Source organism: Passer montanus, unplaced genomic scaffold, assembly GCF_014805655.1.
Source record: "Passer montanus isolate IOZ18808 unplaced genomic scaffold, ASM1480565v1 scaffold51, whole genome shotgun sequence".
Taxonomy (NCBI): Eukaryota; Metazoa; Chordata; class Aves; order Passeriformes; family Passeridae; genus Passer; species Passer montanus.
The window spans coordinates 1,604,848-1,630,893 of NW_024370041.1; the positions used below are offsets into that span (position 1 = coordinate 1,604,848).

Below are 26,046 nucleotides of genomic sequence, written 5' to 3' on the forward strand. Positions count from 1 at the left end.
TCCTGCTAATCTCATTTCCAGCAGCACACTGAGTGAGAAGGCACTTGGGCACAAAGCTGTGCTCGATTGCTCTCTGTTTATCCAGGATTACATTAGGAGCCCAAGAGCATCTGAAAACAGCCTCTAGCCAGAGTTAGGGCTTTGCAAATGGCTTCTGCAGCACCTGGCTTGTGGGAAAAGAAATCCCAGTGTTTCCAGCAAGCTGCTGGCAGTTTGCTCAGTACAAGGTTGTACAGATTTTAGATGTAAAAATTGAAGACATTGTCTGTTGAGGAAAGTACTGCAGATAGCAAGTGTTGACAGATAATTTGGTTAATTTTAAATAATTCATTTACCTTAAGCAAAAAGAAATCAAATGCAGAAAGGGTGGATTTGGGTGAGGGTGAGGGATTCTTGCAAGGGGGAAGTTCGCAGAAGTTGGTCTGACTGTGATCTGCCCCATTATCCACAAAATAATTTACTCTGACAACAAAATTACCACCAAGTCTGGTATAAGAGCTCTTTATTTCAGTGTCTAAAACACAAAGAGAGGGCTTGCATTTCGACATCAGAACCATGCAAAGCACCTACACACCAAAAATGAGATACTGAACGAGCGTCTCTCTCCTGCTACACATTGAAAATTTAGGCAGGAAGACTCTGTTTTCCTGTGCGTTCTGCCCTATCCTTCCACAAATCAACCAGCTGTGAGGGGTGACAATTAACCTTCATTCCAAACCAGATCATTTGCCACTGAACACTATTCCATGCTGCCCTAAGCTGCTAAAATATGCTCCTGTAAGCTTCATCAAGCACCCAGTTGTGCTCTTGGTCTAAAAGGACAAAGTCTCAAACATCTCCAGCTACAGGACAGACTTTAATCAGAGGTACTGAATTAAATGAGAGCAGAGTTTGGCTCAAAGGATGAATGCCTCCTCCATACAGAAGCCCAGAAAAGGCCCTTATTAGTTTCCCAGAGAGGGCGATGTAGAGACCACCCTAGGCTCAGAGAATTGTCATGTGCACAGAGGACAACCAGACATCCTGAACTATAAAAAACAGTGGTATAGAAAAATAAAAGGCATAAAATACTGAACCAAAAAGGTTCCAAATAAGGCATCAGCAGGTCCCAACTGGATGTGCTCCTGTTACATACATCACCCTCCCAGCCAGGATAGTTAGGAACGATGCATTAGGATTGTATTTCTGACCTCCATCATTAAGTGCTATGAGCAACCAGAAGGGTTCAAGTTCTCTTTGAAAAAAAGAAAAAACAAAAAACAAAAAACAAACCTCCAAACACAAAACCAGGGAGTAATGTTTTTGGTAAGTATTTCTTAGAAAAGAAAATAAAAACATTAAAGCAATTCATTGAAACGACTCATTAAAAAAAGACGACATTCCTGTAAAGTAAAAATATATATATATAAATAGAATCTATTTTTTGTTTGTTTGTTTCTCTTTAAAAAAAGACATTCAGTATCACATCAGCGGATCCTGATGGGCTTTTCCCGCGGGTCTCCTGCGACAGCCGCTGCTCCTTAAGGCAAAACGTGGGCTTGGCACCGGCGGGAAGCTGAGTCCCCGTGGCAGGGCCCTGTCAGCAGGGCTGCTTCTCCCGCACGCTGACGGAGCCGTCCTCCATCCCAAAATACACCACCTCGGCCATGTCGATGAACAGCCCCGTCTCCACCACGCCTGCGGAACGAGAGGTTGTTGGTTACTGCCAGAGCCACCCCCTGCTCGTGTCCTCTGCCCTGCCCTCCGAGCTTTGGCTCCTTCAAAAGCACCAGTGTCTCCATCGGAGGTTTGCAGTTGTGTCCAACCTGGATCGGCCACACTGGGAGCTGCTGGGAAGTGTTTTCCATGCAGCCACTTGAGCAAAAACTCTCCAGGGACTGAGGAACAACTCCCAAAGCTCCCCTGACATTCACGCTGCCCCAGCCACCACTGCTGCACCAACACAAGCATGAGAAAAGCAGTTTCTGCTATCTGATGACCCATGGGAGCAAGAGGAAGCTGCACACACCCACAGGACTGGGGATCACTCCCTTTGCCTTTAAACTCACCTGAAAGACTTCCCTGTAAGAGCACACCTGGCTAACATTTGTTCAAGTGTTAAAACTCGGCAGCCCTGGTGCTACCTCTACAATTTGCAGCCCATTTGTAAATGTACTTTTGATTTCATTTAACTATGGGGTGCTCCTAACTTCACAGTGATCACTGAGACACAGCCAGAGGCCAGGAAGGTGGATAGAAACAGAGGACAAGGGCTACCACAAGCACAGGGTGGCCAAAACCCTTCTACCAGCACTGCATTTAGGCTTTAACAGCCACACGTGTAGGCTCATCCACTTCTGCATAGGGAAGAAGCTCTTCTTCCCTGAGCAGGTCCATTTCTGAGCAGGAAACAAGTCCCGTTATTTACTACTATTTACTATTCCCATTATTTACTATTATTTACTATTATTTACTTTATTTACTATTCCTTTCTCAAAGAACAAGAAATGCAGGGAAGAAGCTCCTGCTGTGCAGAGCCACCAGGCACTGTCTGCCTCTTGCACAGACACAGCTCTAATGATACAGAGATTTGTACAGCCATGGGCAGCAACTGGGTTAGGATATGGAGCACTGCACCAGAGATCCAGACCAGCAGAGATCCCTTCCAACCCCAACAATTCTGTGATTCTGTGATGAGCACTACTGAGGGAAGCAAAACCACTGACCAGAGCCTCTGCCTGGCCTGGTGTTTCAGTTGTGGAGCCAGGACAATACATGGCTGCTTTGTGGGGATGTTGGCAACTCGGCTCGTGCAACAAGATCCCAACCTGTTCCTGCACGTTCTGGCAACACATGAGCAGTCAGTGAAGGCAGCTGTGTGAAGGCAGGACTCCAGGGACAGGCTTTGCCAAGATAACCAGAAAGACACCCAGATGCTGCTTCCCTGAAGTTCAGAGAGTGCCAGTGCCCCTGGGCAGACCCAGATGGTCCAGAGGCAGCTCTTGCCTGGGCAGCAGGTCTCATGCAATGCAGGAGTCCTTGCAAAGAGGCTGTTTTGTTTGCAAACAGAGCACTCAGCCACTGCTGCTCGAGCCCAGCAAGAGCTTGAGTACACTTCATCTTCACAGCAAGGCCAGCAGGGAGGGCTTCCCAATGGGAACGGGATGCAGAGCTGTGAGCAGCTCCTGGAAAATACCAGAGCACAGTGCAAACCTTCCCTCCAGAGTGCACTGGTGTTTCCACTGGCGTCCCTCTCTAAATGGGCACAAGGAGAGTAAGGAAGAGGGCAGGACTGTTGTGTCTAATGGGAAGCAGTGTCAACATCAACCAGCATCACTCCAGGTTTTCATCACTGTATGGAAAAAGCCACATGGGCACAATTGTACCAACTGAGCTGACTGCTTTCTTGAGTAGAAACAAATGCAGGGACCTACAGGAGGGAAGCAAATAGACACACACACACACATTCCCTTGCTGCCACAGTCCAGGTCACTTATCACACACCCAGCCTCAGCCAGCTTTTTTGGTTTTTAAAAAATCACAGACATCACCTGGTATCATTTTGATAGCAGAGTTCACTTCACGCCACTCGTGAACCTTGTCAAACTTCCAGTCCAGGATGAAGTTCCCATTGTCTGTCACCACAGGGCCCTGGAAGCAAACCCAGTTGTCATGGCATGAGCCCTGTGTCTCCTGATCCCAGACAGGGATTGTCACAGCCCTCACTGGGACCAGCTGTCCCCACTGCAGTGGTTTAGAGTCATCATTCACATAAACTGGGGCTGTCCCCACAATAAACCTGTCAGTGAAACCACCACCCCCAACCTGAGACCCTCTCTGGCAGCTCAGACTGCCCTGCAGCCCCCCAACACCCCCAGAGCAGCAGGTCAGACCCAGGCTGGAAATTCCTCTGCTCCAGGATGTTTCTTTGGGAGTCACAGCCAGAGTATAATAAAGTATAATAAGAAGGAATTACACAAGATGTCATTTGTGGGAGTGAAAGCCCAGATTTCACCAGATGAAGGGCCAGACCTCTGGTCCTCCCTTTGCCCACGTTCAGGGGGGTCCCCAGGGCAGCAGGGCTGACAGGGACACTCACTGCTTTGTTAACAGCCATCCGCAGCTCCACGACACCGCCAAACTTTTTGGTCAGGGCTCTGGTGACAGGGACATAAGCCATAGGGATGACCTCGATAGGAATTCCCTTCTTCCACTGCTCCCCAAGTCTGTCAGATTTTTTCCTGAGGGCACAGTTTGAGGTGGGATTAGTGCTGGATATTACACTGCTGACACCATAACCCACCCCAGCCCCTTGGCAAAGCCCTCAGGCACACGGCTCAGGATGAACACCAGCCCATGTGTGCCCTGATGCAGCAAGAGCCAGTCTAATGCACAATGCTCTATCCACTCAAAAGCTCTGTTTTGACATGTTTTGGACAAGCAGAACAGGAGTTGTTTTCTCCACAGCCCCATGGCTGGAAAATTTATCCCATGCTGACAATCACTGAGCTCAGAGAGCAGAACTGCCACTTCCCCACAAGCTCTGCTGACTCCCAAGCAGGCCTGCTGAGTTGAAAATTAAGAAAAAAAAGATAAATTGAATTGCTGAAATACTGGGAGCCAGGCTCATTTCCACCCATTCCTGCTCTCCTGCAACCATTGGAATGACAATAATGGCCTAACACAGCACCATCTGAAACCTCCCATGGAGGAGAAAGGTATTATGAACTGTGATATCTTCACCTGTAATCAGCAATAACAATGAAGCACTTTGCAAATCCTGCAACTATCTTCTCCTGTGTCAAGCAGCCACTGCAAGGGGGAAAAAATAAAAACAAAACCAGAAAACATCAGACTGCTCCTCACTGTGCCTAATGGCCTTGCAATCCAGTCCCCTCTAATATGCTCTTGCTGGTTTTGGTGCTGCCATTGCCCCACACCTTATCCTCCTTATCCCCACCCCTCACTTTGTGCCCCTTGCCCCTGGCAGCCTTGGCCAGGAGTCATCTGTGGGTGCACAGGATCCCCTCCAGCCCAGCCCAGACACCCACAGCCACACAGGGATGCTCAGAGCTCCCACCAGCACTGGGACAGACAGACAGACAGCCAGCAAGGCTCACCCGCCACCTTTGATAAGGTTGAGGTCAGAGTCCACCTCATCTGCTCCATCGATGGCAACATCAAGCTGTGGGAAGAGGAGAAAATGGCTGTGGGAACCCCTCGGGTGCAGCATCCAGGCCCTCTCCTGGTGCAGCTCCAGGCTGGCTCACTCCCACAAATGAGCCACAAGTGTCACCAGAGCTGGGACCAGCCTGGTGCCAGCCTGACCAGACACAAGTGTCTGATGGGCCAGCCAAGGATACCCTGAGGCCACCCAAGCCCCTCCAACAACCACAGGCATGTGAGAGGAGGAGAATCCCAAACCAAGTGCTGGCCTGCAAGGCACATCTCTTTAGCCTCTGGTGTTGTTTAAGGACCAGCATGCAAGACTTCCCCAGGAAAAATCTTTTCCCTGTCTCAAGCTTCATCTTGGAAGAGATGCCAAGCACTTGGAGGCAACACAACCCAGAAGCCTTCTTGCCATCTAAAGGGACAAGAACTAAGAAAGAACTTTGGGGAAAAACGAACTAAACCTGTTCAAATCACAGAATCATTAAGGTCAGAAAACACCTTTAAGATGATTTAGTCTATGTCTCTAAGCATCAAATCTACATGTTTTTTTAATCATTAAGGTCAGAAAACACCTTTAAGATGATTTAGTCCAGCCATTCAACAAACCCTGCAGGTCCCCACTAAACCATGTTCCTAAGAATCAAATCTACATGTTTTTTGAACAATTTCAGGGATTCTGATTCCACCACTGCCCTGACACAAGTGTCACCAGAGCTGGGACCAGCCTGGTGCCAGCCTGACCAGACACAAGTGTCTGATGGGCCAGCCAAGGATACCCTGAGGCCACCCAAGCCCCTCCAACAACCACAGGCATGTGAGAGGAGGAGAATCCCAAACCAAGTGCTGGCCTGCAAGGCACATCTCTTTAGCCTCTGGTGTTGTTTAAGGACCAGCATGCAAGACTTCCCCAGGAAAAATCTTTTCCCTGTCTCAAGCTTCATCTTGGAAGAGATGCCAAGCACTTGGAGGCAACACAACCCAGAAGCCTTCTTGCCATCTAAAGGGACAAGAACTAAGAAAGAACTTTGGGGAAAAACGAACTAAACCTGTTCAAATCACAGAATCATTAAGGTCAGAAAACACCTTTAAGATGATTTAGTCTATGTCTCTAAGCATCAAATCTACATGTTTTTTGAACAATTTCAGGGATTCTGATTCCACCACTGCCCTGGGCAGCCTGTTCTAGTGCTTGACCAACCTTCCAGTGAAGAAATTTTTCCTAATATCCAATCTGAACCTCCTGTGGCACAACTTGAGGCTGTTTCCTGTTGTCCCAACTCAAGTTCTGCAGCGTGGCTGCCCAAACTCAGCCTCAGGGGAGGACTGAGGAGCCTGGATCCTTTCTGAAGGACCAGGTGAGAGGAAGGTCAGCTGAGGTCTCAGCTCTGTGGTCCCACTCACCTCTGGATTTCGGTCCAAGTCACTCAGTGTTAAGCCATTCTGCAGGATCAGCTGACGAGCCTGTGCACCAAGAAGAGAGCAAACACCATTTACCCGTGGCAGGAAAGGAAAACAGACTCTTGGTGTCCTTCCCTGGCTGCAGCAAGGATGGAGCCTCCCCGGGAGAGCTCCACTGCTCGTGGAGAGGCTGCAGCAGGAACACACAGCAAGGAGAATGATGTTTCCACATCAGAGCAGTTTAATGAAAAGAAAATCCTGCTGCTGATTTGAACTGAAATGCTCAGGTGGTGCAATAGAACTCCTGGGTTTGGGTGTCTCCACACTAAATAGCAGGAGGCCTCATCAGCTTGGTGGGAATCACTTCTACCTAAGCACTAAAGCAGATATGGAATTTTTAATTCCTATGTTTTTTCAGCTTGGACGTTCTCCCTTACACCCATCCAGCCCTTCCTATCTCCTCTGGCTGAAAAATGGGACCAAGAAAATTAAATATTTACACTACAGCAATGTGGAACTAACAGAAAATATTTGTCATATTGGAAACAAGCTAAAAAGTAAACAACTCGTGGGGAAAGTGTGGGAAGCTGCTGAAACAGCTGCTTGGTGACTCTGATCTGTCTCCTGCAGTGGCTGTTTCCCTCTAGTGGCAACACAACACAGGGCACCCAGAGCTGCCCTGGGCTCAGTCCCTCAGCTTGAACAGGCAATCACAGAATTGTTTGGCCAGGTTTGCTAACACCAAGCCCTTAACCCAGCACTGCCCAGGCCACCCTAAACCACGTCCCCAGGTGTCACAGGTACATGGTTTTACATCCCTCCAGGGGTGGTGACTCCACCACTGCCCTGGGCAGCCTGTTCAGTGCTTGGCCACCTTCTCAGTGAAGAAACTTTCCCTAATAACCAATCTAAACCTCTCCTGGCACAGCTTGGGGCCATTTCCTCTTGTCCTGTTATTTCTCACTTGGGAGAAGAGACCAACCCCGACGTGGCTGCCCTCTCCTGTCAGGGGGTTGTGGACAGTGAGAAGATTCCTCTTCTCCAGCCCCTCACATGCTCCTCATCACACCTGTGCTCCAGACCCCTCCCTTCTCTGGACATGCTCTAGACCCTCAGTCTCCTTGTCATGAGGCACAAAACTGAACACAGGATTCCAGGTGTAAAGTTCAGACCCTTGGCCTTGGTCCGTCCATCCATCCATCCATCCTGTCCAGATCTCTCTGCAGAGCCTTCCTGCCCTGTCACCCTGATTTTTTAAGATTTTCTAAGCCTTCTGGTGTTTACATTCTTGTAATGAACTTTCTCACATGCTTTATGTAAATAACTTATTGTTTTGCATTCTTTTATGGAGGAGGAGAAATTTGATGGACTGTTGGTTTGTCCAGTGTCATTGGAGAGGTGGCACTTTCACCCTCCAAACCACTGTCACTTTTGGAAATCTGTAAATGCTGGAGTCAGAAAACAAAAAACCCTTTTTACCTTGGAAAGAGCAGCGAGTCCGTGTCATGTTGTTTCGTGTCCTAGAGTGACACTGCCCTCCAGCACATCAATACTCCCACCCAACTTGGTGTCATCTCCAGAATCTCTAACTGGTTGAACTTTCTATGTTACAGATCATCATTCAAGTGAGATTCCCTCCTTGCACAGACTCTGCTCAGTCCAAACTTGCTACCATGCTGCAGCTGGACCAAGAAACCCCAGTGCAATAGCCTGGATCAGCTGGTTCCCCTGAATTCCAACCACTAACACTAACAAAGTGCATCAGTCACAGGTACTGGCATCCCAGAAACATTAGAATGAGCAGGTGGCACTCCTGGCAATGAGGTAAGATTTGGATAGTTTATCATGGCATTTCATGGCATGCAGTTTTAACACCATGGGCTGTGGGGCCCTAAGGACACACAACATGATAGGAATAAAAATCAGTGGGTTGGCATTCATCACATGGTGTCCACAAAAGGAGATTTCAGGGATCTGGGAAACTCAAAGCATTGAAAAACACTGTGCTGCACATGCAGGCCAGACCCTGAACAGGCTGAGTCAGCAGTGTGGCAACGAGGTGGCTTGGCTCTCTCCAGGCTCTGCTTGCAAGGCAATGGGAGCAGTGGGAATCAAAAGCAGAGCTCCCATAACTGAGGGAAAAGTGGTGGTAACTGCACAGCACTCGACAGGAGCAGTCCCACTCCGTGTCCTGGTGAGAAGAGAGAATGCAAACGCCAGGGACAGATACTTACCCTGCTCTAGTTTACTGATGGTGATGCATTAATGACCTGACAACAGGGAAGGGAGGAGTATAAAAGCCCACTGAAACCAACTCTTCCTTGCCAGTGACCTCAGGCAGCCATCTACACCTGTACACAGTGAAAATAAAATGCTGTTTTGCTGACCTGGGAATGCTCCACTCGGAATTGGTTGAGGTCTAAGGGACTGCAAGAGATACAAGGCAGCCCCATGTTGGAATTTTGGCTCCTGCAGGTGTACAATCTCTCTCTGGCCTTTAAGAGCAACTTTTTGTTTAACTGGTAAGAAACTTGGTGGTGTTAAATGAACTATGACAACATTTCAAGGCAGGACACGCTCACTGCAACAGCTTCATCAGTATTTTCTTTAAGAACTAATGATTAAACTAAGAGCACTTCTCCTAAATTCAAAGGGGACATGGCATTTCAGGGTGGGAATCATTAGAGACAGCTCAAAGACAGACTCTCACCACAATCAACAGAAGTACCAATATAGGTTAATTTTTTTTCCACTTTCTGGCCTTTGCAGCACCTTGCACTATACCCCAGTTGTTTGCAAGAGCTGGGAAGAGAGAGCCTGTCACCCCCACACCCATACAACTGCAGGGTAAGAGGATGTTAGGTTTTCCTAAGATTTTAACCACTTTCTGGCCTTTGCAGCACCTTGCACTATACCCCAGTTGTTTGCAACAGCTGGGAAGAGAGAGCCCTGTCACCCCCACACCCATACAACTACAGAGTAAGAGGATGTTACGTTTTCCTAAGATTTTAGGATAATTCAGGTTGGTCTCTATCCAACCTCCAGGTCAAAGCAGGGTCAGCTCCACCCAGTCCCTGAACACCCCACAGGACAGGCTCTGCCCTGCCTGCCACACTGCCTGACTGCCACAAGGGTGACAAGAGTGTGACAAAAGTGCAGTCCCCAAGCCCACACCAGGACCATGACAAGGACACATGCCCAATTCCTTTATTGGGGAATTGCCTTGAAGACCCTTCGGGTGGTCCCCACTGTGTCACCCCTGCCTGCCCAAAAGAAGGCTCCCACCTCAGGGAACAGAAGCAAAGAGACCAAAGCCAGTTGCCAGAGGCATGGGAGATGCTCAGAATCTTCACCAGCAGATCTGTATTCCACCACCAAGCCAGGTTCTCCCTCTCCCTCCAGCCCTCTCAACATCTAGCTTGGTATGAACCAATTCCTGCAAAGGCTGCACAGCCAACAAGAGGTTAAGCCAATTTCTCTTCTGCAATCTCTTATCAAATCCAGCTGATGCATTTGAAGTTCCTGCTGAAAACACAAGAGCTAACTATTATTCTTCACAGCTGTCAGGGCTGATACAGACTCAAAGGAGACAAAGTGTCTCCAGTGAGCTTTGCACTACGAGTCTGGTTCACCACTAAGCAGCATTTTCCTGCAAGTGGGATCCAGAGGAAGCCACACACCAGCCCTGACACAACCAGCCTAACCACACTGGCTCCAAACACACCTCCCAGCCCCAGCTCAGGTCAGAGTAACACAGCACCATCACTTTCTTTGTGAGGTGTTTCTGTAGGCTGCACCACGACTGCCTGCACTGGTGCTTTTGGTTCATTCACACCACTGTAAGCAGAGAGAGGCAAGGTGGGCTCCCACAGCCCAGGGAGATCCCCTGCAGGAGTGTTTGGACTGGCAGGAAGCAAAGGGGGAAAGCACTCACCTGAAAGGATGTAGGGATGCAGACAATTGTCAGGTTCTCCTCCTTGACTCGCTCAGCTGCAGGCAAAAAGCAGAAGCCCTGGTTTGTTCATTGCACAAGGCAAAAACACAGCAACTTTCTTTTTAAGAAACCTCAGTTCAGCACAGCCCCTCTGATTCACTGCAATTACTTGCTTGGCTTGCAAATAACTCAGTCACGCTCAAAATGCAAACAGGTGCCCCCTCCATAGGCTGAGGCTCAGTTTCAACAGTCAGAAATGTTTAAACACCCACTCTGGCCCAGCCAAAGCCACCATGAGCCATTAACCTTTATGTCTCCAGCAGCAGAGGAGCCCCATCAGCAAATCCTCACCTGGGAAATCTGCCCTATCCCCTCTTTCACTCCATCAGAAAGGTTTTTGCTGCTCTCCATGTAAACACAGAGCTCCAGCAGCTGTCTGAAAGGTTTGCTGGCTTGTTGCCCTGGGGGACATCACATTAATTTATTATAGAACATTTAAATATATAGCAGGGAAAGAACTAATAAAGTACAGTATTCCATTAAATGGAAGGAAATATTTCCTCCCCCAGGCTAACCTCAAATGACTAAAATCTATTACTAAGATATCATTATGGACAAAATGTTATTTTAGTAACTACAATACTCAGGCATGAGCCAAGAGCCCAAGAGCCAGCAAGAGCTCGTGCACCAGAGCAAGCACATGAGCTACATACATGCTCCAAGGTAATGCTGCTGCTGGAAGGATTGAACATGCAGTACATGAGGCTGGATGTTGTTACAAGCCACATCCCAGTTCTAAAGCAATCAGGGGACGTGAAAAGCCAGAATTTGCAGCCTGGAACAGCCACTCCTCTTCAAATACAATAGCCATTTATTTAGAGACTGATTCTGTGCTCAGGGAGGGAGTGGTTGCAGTACTGAGCCAAGCCCAGAAGGCTGAACAGCAGCTCCCAGACAATGAAGTGCATCACACACAGAGTGGGGAAATGGGTGACAAGGGGCAGCCCCAGCCCTGGTGTGTCCCTGCACAGCAAAGGGCTGGGCTGTGCTCAGAACTCAGCCTGCTCTGGGCTGCAGGACAGCTCTGCCCAAGGGAGCTGGAGGTCACCAGGGGACTCCCAGAGAGGCAGAGCCACCCAGGTGGGGCACACTGAACTGTGCTGCCAGGGAAGTGGTGCAATCTTCACATCTGAAGTGTGGGTGTAACACCTGGGAGTATGGTTTGGTGGTGAACACAGTGGTGCTGTGTGGATTTGAGGATCTTGGAGGTGTTTTCCAACCTTAATGAGTCTGTGTTTCCCCCTCTGTACCCAAGCAAGACCCCCAAGAACAACAGGGCTGATCCTGCACTCCCAACCCACCATGGCCCCCACAGCTGCTCTGCTCTGCATCCAAGGACATCCAAAGTTCAGCACCTCCACAAGCAGGGCTGAGACTGCCCTGCAAAGGACCTGTAAACCTCTGCACGCTCTGTAATGAGCCGTGACAGTAATTACCCTCACACTCACTCTGCAAAACTGCATTTGCCTCACTTGAATATTTTGCAGAAATTTTCTGCATCACTCCCTGAGCAAATCCCTGCACCTGGAGCAAGCAGGTAAACCTGGCTGCAAGGTACATTAATAAAATGCAGCAGGATTTCACATTCCTCATTTTCATTACACCTCAGCAGGGCCCTCAGTGTGAATCCTGTGGATGTGGGGAGCAAAATGAGCTACAGGCAAACGGGCTCAAGGAAGCAGAGCAGCTGCATGGCCCCGAGCCACACAGCAAGTCAGCACTGGGCAGAGCTGGCAAAGCTGGCACCAGACCAAGGAGCTCAGCTCCAGTTTGTGGTGGGTGCCAGTGGAGAGCTTTTCCTGGCTGTCAGGAACAGGTGGCAAATCATTACCTCCTCAGGACTCTCAGGCAATAAATTTGGAGCCCAAGGCACGGTTTTAACCTTCAGCTTCAAGCAGGACACAGCAGCCAGTGAACAGACCCAAGGCATGAGCTCTAAGTCAGCACCCAGGTGATTCAGGGTGTTTTTCAAGCAGCTGGCGCAGATGGAAAAGGAGACTTTTTGTGGTGGGAGGGACAGGAAGGGGAGCATCCTACCTAATCGTTGCACCGCGTGTACAATCGTAGATCCGCTTCCGATCCCAAGAACTTGATTGTTCTGCAAATCAAAGAGAGACAGAGGAATGCTGTTACTGCAGGCTCCAGACTCCACTTTCCCAGTAAAACTGGCATTGTAAACACATGCAAGAGGAGCCTTGTCCAGGGATGCACGTGGACACAGCATCTCAGCACTCTGCAGGCAAGGGAGGGAACACGCTGTGCCAGCGAGGGCACGGCCGTGGTCTGCAGCCAAGGGATTTTAATCAACTCTCCCTCTCATTAAAGGACATGTGCTTGCTAATTACCAGCACAGTCCGATCTCAGGGTGTTCAATGCACGCTCACTGGTGGTTGCTGGCATTCCATGAAAGCTCTCCTGCCGGAAAGCTGTGAATTTCAGACAATACCACAGAGGAAGAAGGGGAAACAACCTCAAGATAAAATCTCCCAAGGAAGCCACACAGTAAAAGGCTGAATTTGCTGCCAACCATATCATTAGTAAACAGCACAGATGCACCAGCAGCCAAAGCAGAGAGCACAGCAGCTGTTCCTGTGAATAATAAAGAATGTTTTCCAAAACAGAGTGTAAAGCTGCCTATAGGAGAGTCCAGCAAAACTTGGAAGGTGGGTGAGCCTGGCAGCATGTGCTGAAGAGGATGAAATTTTAACCACAGCTCCATCCTGGCCTTTCTCTGTGTATTGCCTGATTTAAGAAGGATCACTGCCCTGTCATCTGTAACACAGATACACTCCTAAAAGGTGCTGCAGGCTGAGGGTGGATGGGTGCATTTGTGTTACTTCTGCAAGACATGTTCTCTGCCACGTCAGCCTCTGTTTATTATCAACTCAGTTTCCCATCCCCTGTAAGTGACCTGCAGCCTTCTGCACTTCCCATTTTCAGTGTACTTCGTTTTCTTTGGATGGGATCCAAAGCTTAAATTGACTTAAAGAGGCCCAGTATCACCACAGAGACTTCAGATGAGGAACATATGAAGACAACCAGAGATGCAGGCACAGAGCTGTTGCGCATTATCTCTTGGACATTAGACAGATCTGGAGCTTGTTCCTCGTGTGCAGCAAATCCAGAGTTCGGCAGCTGTGGAAAAAGCCACACCTGCAGCACTTCAACCAGCTAAAATCTTGCTGTCACTCAAGTTTACCTGGAAAGGTGAAGTTCAAGACAGGTCACACTCCCCTAGGATTAGTCATTTCTCTTGCTTCTGCAAGTTAAAAGCTTAAAGAAAATAAAGTTCTCCAAAAACAGAGGCACAGCTTCCATCCCAGCCCTCACTAACCACTGTGACTCTGCAAAAGGTGGGCACAGCAACAGGTCCCTGCTGCACACCTGCAAGGTGGCCAGCACACACCCAACAGCTCCTGAGGCTCTCGTGTCACCCACAGGCAGGCAGAGCCGAGCAAGGCCAGCCAAGGAAGGGGCAAGCAAAGCTGTGCAGAGGCTGGCAGGACACGGGCAGTACCAGTGTTCCCAAAAGACTCGCTCTGACCCGGGGAGAGGCAGTTTCTTCTCTTTGCCCTCATAGGCAGGGACAGCTTCTTGGAAGGTGGGACAGCTTCTTGGAGCAGCTGGGTACCCTAAAGGGATGGGGAAAGCTTCAGCATGGGCAACTCCACTGTAGTAAGGCAGGAAAAGCTCACAAGGGTCCCAGCCAATCCAGTTATCAGTGATTAGAGGAGAAGCAGCACTTTTAATCAGTCTAAACTGGTGCTGTCACAGCCCCTGCCTTACCGTGACTCCCACCTCTCCCTCCTCAGCTCAAACTCCAGCCAGACCAGGGGCAAAACCAACCACAAAACATTTTAAACACAGGGGCAGGGCAAACACTGGTGAAAAGCAGAGCACTGAGGAGCAGCACCTCATGCAAAAAAAAGAATTACATTTCAAGTTGCTTACCAAAAGCCCACCAAATAAAACCCAGGCACTGAACCACAGCACAGCTGAGGACCCTTTTGGGTGAAGTGGGCAGCATTTTTTCAGCCACCCCAAGGGCCTAAAGTCACTGCCCAGCACCACAGAAGCCAACAAGGCAACACACATGGAGCAGCACCAGCAGCACACAGGCACTGGCCAGTCCCACCTAAGCTTCCAAGGTCAGACAACAAAGAGCTCCATCGAAAAGCAGTAGATAAATACAGAGCAAAGCCCAAGGTTTGCTCAGTCTCTCTGGGGCAGTGGGACACAGGGCAGTAGCTGTAATTTCATTTCTAACAGAGGCACGCTCACAGGGCCCGCCCTCAGAGGTGTTGTATAAACGCAAAGCCAGCTCTCCCCAAGCAGCTTACAGCTCTAAAGCCCCAGCCCTGTGCCAGCCCCACTCCCCCAGGCTGTCACAGCCCCACAGTCCATGGCATCTGGGGCTGGCCCTCTTAGTGTCCACTCCAGACCTGGGGAACTCTGCTCCTGCAGCTGCCCAGGGACAAGTGCGGTTTGTAAACACACCGATCTAGCTTTAATTTTAAAAAAATAAAAGAAAAGAAAAACAGAAAAGTTATCCTCTCCTAATCCCCCCTCCCACACCCAGGTTGACATCTGCCACACAAGGAGCTGCTGTCCTGGCAAGGCAGGGATGGGTGTGAAGGTGGGTGCCAGGTGAGGAGCCTCATCCAGCAGCAGCCCCAAGCCCCCAGTGCCACAGATTGATGGCACAGTTAATCAAGAGAGATTTGTCCAGCAGAACCAAACCCTGGTATCTCCCACACGTCCCTGCTGTGCAAGGGAAGCGTTAGCTTTGCTTTCAGAGATAACATTGCTCCCCACCAGAGCTCTAAGGAGCAAACACAAACATATCCATCACAAACAGCAGCTGCCCCCTGCCCGTGCAAACTGAGAGCTGAGCCCATCCAGCTCCTGGGCAGTGACCCTGAGCTCCTTCTCCACCATTCCTTGAAGCCAGTTTGCACAAGCATTGGAGTGTTACCCCACACACTGCTAATTTACTTAACCGGCACCACAAGCTGGACATTGACCTTTAATTAGCTGGGACACAGCCAGAAACATTATCCTAAGTTTGCCTGGCCATAAAACAGCACAAAGGCCAGCTATTTCACTGCTGAAGTCCAAAAGTACTGGGTTTACCCCAAATCAAAGCAGCCCCCATTTATGATACCTCACAGCAACAGTGGTGTGTTGGCTCCACACCTTTTGAAACGAGTCCTTCCTCCCACGACCCCTAATGCACAATTTGGGCCTTGCCTTGGGTAAGAAAGAGGATTTTTATGCAACTGCCAGAGCCCCCAGGCTCCCCCATCTCACAGACTGTTCATTTTTGACAGTGCTGGCCTGGGTCTCAGGCAGGTACAGACTGCTCAGAGGAACAGCTACACAAGCAAAACTTTCACGGGACATAAGGGAAGCCATCACAACTGAACCTCAAAACGCTACCCCAGCGAGGGGGGAGCGGGAAGGAAAAGGGATTTTTTTTTTCCTCCCCCAACTGCTAATATCTACATTCTTAGCAGGAACTCCTCACCCCGATTTCACCACTGCTATTGCGAAAGGGCTGGCAGGGACGCTGCGATAAGCCCTGCGTGACTGTAACCGTTGATCCTTGAGCTTCCAAACCAGGCTGTGCCAAACCTCAGCCAGCTCCAGCCCTATCTGACACAGAGCCCCTGGCTGCATTTCCCTCCCCGCAGAGGACAAGACAGAATCCCCTGGTCAGGGACTGTTGCTCCTTGCCTGGGTGCCCAAAAATGGGGCGTAGCAGCAGCGCATCCTGGATTTGGAGAAAGAAGCAGTACTTGGCATTAGCCTGAACTCCCACCACAGCCCAGCCTGTGCAGGAGGGTGCATAGTGAAAGTCTGGAGGTGCAGACATTACCCCAAATTCGGCATACACAGCGCTGAGCTGGATCAGGCATGAAGCTGCTGCTAGGGAGGCACACGCTGGGGAAGGAAAAGCAGTTTTCTCCCTTCGCCTCAGCTAAAGAGAGTGAAGTCCAAAGCGAAGGAGAAAGAGGCTCAGCAGGACCTATCCATGCACCCCAGGGTCCCTCTTTGCACCCAGGACTGTTCATGCTCCCAGTGTGGAGTTATTCTCAGTACCCCCCACTGCATCCATGAATCTTGGGGCTGCTCTCTGCGCTGCAGGAGTCCGTGCCACCTGAAACCCATCCATGCCCTGGGAAGTTCAGTACATCCCATACACTGTGGAGTCCCGGCACTCCACAGCCTGTCCCTGCCTCACACAGCCCTGGGTCTGGCCGTGCACTGGAAGGCTCCGTGCACCCCTATGTTTTGTGGCCACTCTGTGTTTTGTGTGGTCCCAGCACCCCAGAGCTGCTCTGTGCACCCCAGCGTCCATCCATGCACCAGAGATTCTGTGTCCTCCACAGCCCCTCTGTGCATTGTGGAGTCCCAACACCCTAAAACCTGTCCCTGCACCCGTAGCAGCTCCATGAAATCCGTGCTCTGGGAGAGTCCACGGCTGCTCTGTGCTTGGGGTGTCCCTGCACCCCAGAATCGCTCCATGCGTCCCAAGGTCCGTCCGTGCACCGCGGGACTCGGCACTCCCTGCGGCCGCTTCGTGCTTTGGGCAGTCCCGGCACCCCAGAGCCGCTCTGGGTGCTGGGGATCCGTGCATCCCGCAGCCTGTCCGTGCATGGGGAAGCTCCGTGCACTTCACCGCCGCACCCGTAGCAGCTCCATGAAATCCGTGCTCTGGGAGAGTCCACGGCTGCTCTGTGCTTGGGGTGTCCCTGCACCCCAGAATCGCTCCATGCGTCCCAAGGTCCGTCCGTGCACCGCGGGACTCGGCACTCCCTGTGGCCGCTTCGTGCTTTGGGCAGTCCCGGCACCCCAGAGCCGCTCTGGGTGCTGGGGATCCGTGCACGGGGAAGCTCCGTGTACTGGGGGGTCCCGGCAGCTCACAGCCTGTTCCCGCAATCCACAGTCGCTCTGCAAAAATCCGCGCACCCCGCGGCCGCTCTGTGCTTTGTGGAGTCCTGACACCCCGGAGTTGCTCCGTGCACCGGGGAACTCCGTGCAACTCACGGCCCCTTCGTGCATTCCGAGTCCCAGCGCCCGGAGCCCGTCCCTGCTCCCGGAGCCGCTCCACGCAGCCCAGGACCCGTCCGTGCCTCCGGAGACTCCGTGCACCATGTGGCAGCTCCGTGCATTAGGGGGTCTCTGCACCCCGGAGTCGCTCCGTGCACCCCGAGCTCCGTCCGTGCACCGGGAGCCTCCACACACGCCGCGGCCCCTCGTGCACTGGGGGGTCCCGGCACCCCGGAGCCAGTCCCTCACTCCGGGATCTCTCACTGTACTGGGGGCTCCGTGCTCTCCACAGCCTCTCCATGCGCTGGGAAGCTCCGTGCACCCCATGGCCGCTCAGTGTACTGGGGGTCCCGGCACACCAGATCCTGTCCCGGCAGCCCGGAGCCACTGTGTACTGGAGGTCCCGGCAGCCCAGAGCTTGTCCCGTCACCCTGGAGCGCTCCATGCCCACAGCATGCATTGGGGGACCCCAACACCCTGCAGACACTCTGTGCTTTGGGGGGGTCCCCGCAGCCCCTCCGTGCACTCCGTGCTCCCGGAGGCTCCGCGCACCCCGCGGCCGCTCCGGGGCTCCGAGCCCCCCGCAGCACCCCGGGCTGCCTCACCTGGACGTGCTTGTCCACGGCGGCGAAGGCGGCCCGCTTCTTGGCCTCCTCTGCCATGGTGCCGCCGAGCCGCCCGCGGGAGAAGCCGCGCCGCGCCGCCGCCCGCCCCGCTCGGACCCTCCCTGGCGGCCGGGCAGCCAGGGGCGTGCTCCGGAGCAGGGCGAGCCGGCCGGGGAGCCGCATGCCGGCGCGGCCCGCCCCCGGGGGGCTCTTCCTCACGGGCTGCAGGCCTGGGCCGTGCCGGCTCCTCTCCTCCTCCGCCTCCGCCTCCTCCTCCTCTTTCTCCTCCGCCGGGAGGCTGGGACTTGTAGTGCTGCGAGCGGCGAACTACAGCTCCCACAATGCCCGACAGTGCCCGGAGCCACTTGTTGCATCGATGTGAAAGTACCGAGTACGTGCTAAGTACCGGGAGACTGCGTTTGCCAGGGCTGGAAGAGTTCACGCATTTCCACGAAGAGCAGAGGGATGCGGGGTGTCCCACCGGGAAGTGCTGGGGGAGGAGGGAGGTTGGCGGGGGGAGTCCCTGCAAGGATGCACTGAGCTCAGGGAGTAACTGGAATTCTGGCCGGGCTTCCACAGGTTTTGAGGAAGAGCCTTTCTTGGACTTTCAAACTTTAGCAACCTCGAAAGTAGCAACAAGGACACGAAAAATGTCAGGGAACCTCTGGGCACACGGTATCAACCAGCACTTGGTCCTTACCCCGCCCTGCAGGAGGGTCAGGACAAAACCCCACGGAGATCTCCTGTCCTGAAGCACACAGAGCCGTTTCTTATTTGTCATGGCTTTCCCCTCTACCCTGGGCTGACCTTTGATGAAGTTGTTTCTGAAACAGCTTAAGAGAGGCAGAGCAACCTTGAAGTCCCTCTACAGCGGCATTTTCACTCCTGTGAGCCACATTAGGACCATTCACAAGGACTTCAGTTTCTTTCCAGCTGCAATCCTACAAAGATGGATTAGAATTGCAGGTATTTACCCCTTTACTACTCACTCCAAGGTCAGGCCACAATTCACAGAGAATAATCTTTTTATTTGCTCAACAAAAAAAGCTGCCGCTGACTTCTCTTTTTTAATTCTGTGTATGGCTGGCTTGCTTTTGCTGCCAACCCCTGATTCTGCTGTGGTTTTCAAGGACTAGAAACATTTCCTTTTGTTCTCCCTGGGCCGGCACATCAGCCCTTGAACAATGGGGTGGGATTTCGACAAAGACTCTATTATCATTGCCCGGGCTTATCTCATCTCGGGGAGGCCTTACCTTTCTGTACAGAGCAGGTGACTCGATTCTAAGAGCAGCACGTGGTTCTTCTATGCAGTGGTTCAGTGTTTTCTGCCAGCTGGCAACGATTTTTCCTGCAAGTTACCCATTTTAAAGGGTAAATAGACACATCTAGTGGGATATATATTCAGAGGGAATTAGACCCAAGCACTGCGCTCTTCCATGATGCAACAAAGTTAAAACTGAAGGAGCAGCTGACTGAGCTTTGGGAGACATTACAAGAGCATGTAGTGACAGGACAAGGGGAATGGCTTTAAACTGAGAGGAGGTTTAGATTAAATATTAAGGGGAAAATTTACTGTGAGGGTGGTGAAGCACTGGAACAGATTGCCCGGAGAAGCTGTGGCTGCCCCAGAGTTTAAAGCTAGGTTGGAAGGAGCTCGGGGCAACTTAGTCTAGTGGGAGGTGTCTGCCCACAGCGGGGGGGTTGAAAACAGATGATCTTCAAGGTCTTTTCCAACCCAGGCCACTCTGTGATTCTATGATTATTCTGTTCAGTATCCTAAGTATTTGACCGAAATGGAGAACAGTCTCTAGGGTTTTATGTTGACCCAGGAAGCCCATCCTGGGCTTCTCTCAAATCCCGCTGTTGTGGGGAGTGCTAGTGCAGAAGTGTGGTGATAAAGCTGTTGTACCCTCACAGCTGATAGCTTTGGCTTGAAGAACATCTTGCAGTGCCTGGGGAAACACAAACATTTCCACTTCTAGATAATGGCCTTTCTGTTAGCAATTTATCTGAATCTGTTGGTGAGTTACAGCTCCACTGAAAGCAGAAAATCTTTCCTTTATGATGTGCAGAGCCTGGCATGTGCACTAGAAATTGGTATTGGGCATTTTGAATACGGATCTTCTGTGAATTTCAGCAACAACCAGCTCTGTTTGCAAACAGCTCAAAGTCCTTTTGTACAAGCCCGGTTTTGTCCCATGTCAAAGCTTCTCCAGGAGCCAACTCTCACCCTGTGTGCTTCAGTGCCAGGAGGTGTTTGAACCTGCTTTGAGCAGACGTTCCACCTGTCAAACGGCAACCACGAGGTGTTAACCCCCACAAAAACCACAAAGCAGCAGCTCAGCCTCTCAGGCTGTCAGGGCGACTGCCTGACTCCGGGTGCTGAATTCTGCATCTGAGGCTGAAATTACATGGTAGGAAAATTACATGGTAGCTGAGATAACAGCTTGCTGTTGACAAAAAGGGAAGAGCCTGCTCCTCACTGCCTTCAGTCACCATCCACACGCAGCCTGGGTACAGTTTATGCTGGTGCTGGCATTCCCATCACCCTGTGCCATGCAGGCAAGAAAAGGCAGTTTCTTCTTGCCAGGTGAGTGAGGTTGAAGTGGGTCAGCCAAACTTAATATATCTCTCTGAAAGGGAGTTTTGTAACTGGCTTAAGCTGCCCTGGTCTAAGACAGGAAAAAAAAAAAAAAAGAAAAACAAAGAAGAGCATTCCCACCTTATGGTCCATCACTTACCAAGTTTTCATGCTACTTCCATGTGATGGCAGAGAGCTGCTCTTCCTGAAAGGTAAAGCAACCAAAAAAAATCAAGGTCAGTTTTCCTTGACCTGCCCTGAAGAAGGCAGCAAGATCTGTCAGGTGGGAGAGGGAAGGTTGTGGAACTGCAGGCTTAACCCAGCCTAAACCGAAAGGTAAAGCAACCAAAAAAAATCAAGGTCAGTTTTCCTTGACCTGCCCTGAGGAAGGCAGCAAGATCTATCAGGTGGGAGAGGGAAGGCTTAACCCAGCCTAAACTAGCTGGAAAAGTGCATTCTAACCTGAATGAAATCCTGGTGAAGGCACAACCCCTCTGCGTGGGAGATGTGTTGATCCAATTAACTACTCCTCTCTCATTGATTAGGCATAAAACAGCTGAAATCCAAGACCCATGACAGTAAAACTTCACCAACACACTGGTAAAACCAAGTGGAAGATGGAGAATTTCCCAGACAAACCTTCTGGTTGGCAGCAGCACTCCAAGCGTGTTACATCCCTGCAATTCACATTCCTGCGACCTGATTTTTTATCCTGCAAACTCCAGTTCAGTGACATTTCCTCTGAATAACACCTGCCTCCCTGCTTGTCTCTGGTTTGATCTGTCGGGTGAAGAATCACTCGGTTTTATTCTGCTTGTGAGAAGGCATCAGCAGGGGTGCGGGTGTGCTAATTACAACACATGCAGACTTTGGAAGGGCTGGATTCTCCTGGAAAAGGGAGGCGCTAGGATCGGCCCTGGGCACAGGGCAGCCACGAGGTGGCACGCTGGGCTTTCACTGCCGTGCCTCGCTCTTCCAGGAGCAAGTTCTTCGGGAAAAGCAGGCAGATCTTCAGTGGAGTTATGTAAAACACCATTCCTGCTAACATCCATACATCCTGCAAGAACAGGCTTTGATTTCCACATAAGTGGCTAGTCAGATTCAAAGTTATTGTCATATGACTGAAATAGATCTCTTATGTCAGTCAAAACAGAATGGAGGATGTGAGTCATGCTTTGCAAAAAGCAGGAAGTTTGGTTTTGTTGGCAAAAAAAATTTAATACAGAGAGAAAATTATAGGGCTGTACTGCCATGTTTGTCATAAAGATTCGAGAATAACGTTGTCCATCCCTTGGAGAAATGTTATCAAAACAAGAAAGATAAGAGCTTTTGCATTCTGATGATTATTCATTATTCCTCGGCGCCACGGAATCTAGGAGGAGTCTAGAAGGAAACGTGTTCTCTGGTGAGAAGCGCCGGATCCTCCCCAAAATAAAAGGCTGCGATTGGAAGGCGGCTGCTCCGGGGCGGGGTGGAGGGAACGCCGGAGGATGAGGTCATGCCCACGGGTGTGAGAGGGACACTTGCTCCGGTGATTGTTGTTGTGCCTTAAATGTGATAAACCTTCGTGACCCAGCGCAAAGGTACAAGTGCAAGTCTAGTCGTGGCATATCCCGATGTTCTGGAAGCGTCTGGGGTCTGTGGTTATGTCTCTGAGTCCCTCAAGTAACTGGTGGGATAAGAGATAAGTTAGTGTAGAAAGCATGGCAAGGAATCAGCTTTTCTTCATTGTCTAGGAATATAATGGAGTTTAAAATTTAACTAAATTTACCCTTCAGTGTGACTGTTCAAAACATCACCATGCAAGAAAAATGGATTTAAATGGAGACAGGTGCAGGGGAGGGCAAGTTAGAGCAGAGAGCCAAATGTGTAAGGGAAGAATAAAAGCCTTTGGCTTGGTTTGCCTAGAGAAACAAGGAATTTGATTACTCTTTTTAAACATATGAACGGGTAGACAGTCAAGAGAGAAGAGTTCTCTAAATAAAGAAAATAGTAGCACAAGACCATATGGGTACAGTAATAAAATGTCATTTAAGTTACTAAAAATGACATGAGCCATTTGGCATGTGGCACAGGGTAAATTCTTTTGGACTTTGTTATAATGAAGGAAGTAAAAAAAACCAAACAAAGATCCCTGGATTGCAGTTCAGTGGTTGGCTGGGGAGCAGTGTTTGTGACCTGGGCTTGCATACACCTGGTGCTCTAAAAGAGCTGTATTTTCAAATCACCAGAAAATAAGAGTGCAAGCAGGAAGAAAAAATTTAGGTACAAGTTTAAAAATGACAATTATGAGCTCTTCTTAAAGAATTCATTGGACAACCAAAGAGCCACAATTTCAAGAGAGAAAAAACATTGACAACTCTTGTTTCATTAATGGACTGGAGAGTGTGAGTAAAATTAAAAAAGAAATAGCCAAAATGGAGAAAGCAGGAAATAAGAAAGTGTTGGTATAAATGAGAAGCTGTGAGAAGCAGAGTAGTTATTGGAAGTGAAGCACATCAAAGAAAATCCATAGCTGGCAAGGCTAAATCCCAGAAAACCCTAGAAGTGAATGGTACAGGCCCATTACTAGATGGACATGATTAAAATGTCAATAACAATGCAGAAGTGTTCATTGAACATTTATGATCTGTGTTTGTAGAGAAGCAGGAGGACACGTGTGGGGGGTCACTTGACAGTGGTGAGATTCATTTCAGTGCATTAGTGACCAATGGAGCTCTTGTCTTCCAGGGATAACTGTGGCCCAGGAGGTTGGAAACAGCTCACTGCAGAGACCCCTCGTGTGTTGACATTCCTCTTGAGTGAACCTTGAGTGACCAGGGCAATTCTAGGAGGCTGAAAAAGTGCCAGGTTGGTGCCTGTCCTCAGGAAAGGAGGCTGCATGATCTGGAGGAAATGTAGATTTAATAACATCATATCTGTGGACGATGTTCTGGATAAACACAAAAAAGGGTGTTATGTCACTCATTAAAGAATTAGCAATGCCAGTCAGAGGTCTAATAGAAATCTCATTTCATGCTTCTAAAAGACAACAAATAATTCCATTTCCTCCGAAAGGAAAAAAAGCTGTAATAAACTTTTAAAAGCATTTTTACTTAGAACTGCACAATATTTTAATTAAACAGGGTAATAAAGCATCAGTGAAGAATGCATTAAACACTGGTCACAGAGATTATTTTTTTATAAGTGGTTATAAATCACTATTGAATAAGGCTACATCGAATAGGACCCTCCAGCATCATATGGGCTGTACTACACACATACGTAATCAATATTTTCATTACTCATTTGGAAGTAAACACAAAATCAGCCCTAATCCAATTTGCAAATGACATCTTCATCAGTCGGCTGCTGCCATCAGGATGACAAAGGACTGCTCTTCAAAATGTGGTAAACTGGGTCTGGAAAAAACTGGGGAGGAAGTAACCCTGAAGGAGGCAATTATATTTCATATATATTTATGTTTACACCATAAACAGACTCACAGAATGACTCGGGTTGGAAGGGACCTCAAAGACCATCTCATTCCAGCCCCCGGTGCCATCAGGATGACAAAGGACTGCTCTTCAAAATGTGGTAAACTGGGTCTGGAAAAAACTGGGGAGGAAGTAACCCTGAAGGAGGCAATTATATTTCATATATATATATCATTTATACCAAGTACACCATAAACAGACTCACAGAATGACTCGGGTTGGAAGGGACCTCAAAGACCATCTCATTCCAGCCCCCGGAAGGCAGGGACACCTTCCACTGGCCCAGGTTCCTCAGAGCCCCATCCAGCCTGCCTGGAACACTTCCAGGGATGGGGCATTCACAATTTCCCAGGACAGATCTGTGAACACATGGAGATGTGAAAAATGCATACTTTATGATTGGCTTTTGGTAAATATTAAAATGAATATTATATGTGTTATGTTGGAAAGTTATGCTGTATTAATTTTCTTAAGTAGTGTGTTAAACGTAGTTTTATGTTATAACATAATGTTACAATAGAAGCTATGTATGTGGAATATTTTTTTTTTAAAGAAAGGAACGAGGTACTCGCACCAGATAGCAGCCACAGGACACCTAAATCTTTCAGAGAAAAAGAATTTATTGCTCTGTTATCAAAAGAAACTAACTTCTTCCCACCTCACTCAGCCCTGAGGATGCCATTAGGATTAAGAGGAAGAAGTTGCTGCCGACCAGACAGAATCCTTTGTTTGAATGGAATTTATGCATCCTGTATGAGGTGTGTGAATATGCAACAGGCTGTTGCTTTTAAGGGTTTATCGTCTGTTAACGTGTGTCTTTTTTCGGGCTTATTTTGCCCAGAAAGAGGTACCTGGACTGTCCGTAACTCTTTGGTTTTTTGTCTCATATTGTCCTAATCCAAATTGTCCAAATTTTTATTACTCTAATTATACTGCTATTTTTATAACCATTTTATTACTACTAAACATTTAAAATTAAAAAAAACCAAGCGATTGGCGTTTTTTTCACAGGGGGAACACCACTTTAAGGTACCAGAGGGGCTTTGTGGGGCTGCTGCCACCCCTGGCCGAGGTGCTGGGGCTGCCGGTCACGGCGCTGTGTGTGCTGGGGCGGGGGCCACAGAAAGCCCTCAGAAAAGCGGGGTCACCGCGGGTGAGGTCACCTGGGGCCAGCACAGGGCCGATTTCACTACCAGGGCTGGGGTTACCTGCACCACCCACAACAGCCCGGGGGGCACAACCGAATGACAGACTCAGTTCGGCTGGACAATGAGCTGGGCGAGCCCCAGAATTGTCCGAACAGCCCCAGGACGCGCAGCTCCGTGCCCGCCCTGCCCTCGGCGTCGCCGGGCGCGCACTCCCTCACGGCCCGCTTCCCGCCCGACCGCTCCACTCCGCTCCGCGCTGGGGGGAGCCACTCTCTGCGCCCGCCTCCCCCCCGCGCCGGGTGGTGCGCGCCGCTGGCCCCGCCCTGCCGGCGCCGAGGAACAGCCACGTCTCCAGCCCGGCCGAGGAAGGGGCGGGGCCGCGCCGCCCGCGCGCCGGCCGGCGGCCAATCGGCGAGCGGGCCGGTGAATCATGCTCTCGGCGATTGGTCGGCGCGGCGGTAGAGGAGGGGGAGAGAGCGGCGTGGCTCCGATTGGCCCGGCGGGCTCTGTTGACAAACACCCAGCGCCTCCCCGCCCCCCGCCGCCGGGCGCGCCAATCAGAAGGAAGCGGCGGGCTGAGCGGCGTGGCGGAGGACCAATGGGGTGCGCGTCCGCCTCGCAGGGGCGGGCGCGCGCGGGG

At 50.2% G+C, this 26,046-nt stretch overlaps 1 protein-coding gene across 3 annotated transcripts; it reads right to left on the reverse strand.

Moving 5' to 3' along the window:
• Positions 1–474: 474 nt before the first annotated feature.
• Positions 475–18,476, reverse strand: RPIA (ribose 5-phosphate isomerase A). Of its 3 annotated transcripts, XM_039723890.1 has the most exons (9): positions 18,202–18,476; positions 12,581–12,641; positions 10,484–10,539; positions 6,553–6,612; positions 5,100–5,164; positions 4,723–4,791; positions 4,079–4,220; positions 3,531–3,630; positions 475–1,677 (listed from the first exon to the last, which is right to left on the reverse strand). In XM_039723890.1, exons 1-9 carry the CDS (start codon positions 18,382–18,384, stop codon positions 1,580–1,582), a joined length of 834 nt encoding a protein of 277 aa, XP_039579824.1. In that variant the 5' UTR covers positions 18,385–18,476; the 3' UTR covers positions 475–1,579. The 3 variants fall into 3 exon arrangements, 2 of the variants coding, with proteins under 2 accessions (XP_039579824.1, XP_039579822.1); XR_005629236.1 differs by lacking the exons at positions 475–1,677; positions 3,531–3,630; positions 4,079–4,220; ... (2 more) ...; positions 6,553–6,612; positions 18,202–18,476 and adding exons at positions 14,088–14,175; positions 14,679–17,231; positions 17,441–18,191 and having other exon boundaries at positions 10,486–10,539; XM_039723888.1 differs by lacking the exons at positions 475–1,677; positions 3,531–3,630; positions 4,079–4,220; ... (4 more) ...; positions 12,581–12,641; positions 18,202–18,476 and adding exons at positions 14,182–17,229; positions 17,439–18,191.
• Positions 18,477–26,046: the final 7,570 nt, after the last annotated feature.

Coding starts and splice junctions, on each gene's coding strand:
- RPIA (XM_039723888.1), bottom strand. CDS start 17,923: ATGGGGTGCACGGAGCTTCCCAGCGCATGGAGAGGCTGTGGAGAGCAC. Junction 17,230..17,438: donor GACCCCCCAGTACACGGAGC/TTCCCCGTGCAC, acceptor TGCTACGGGTGC/GGCGGTGAAGTGCACGGAGC.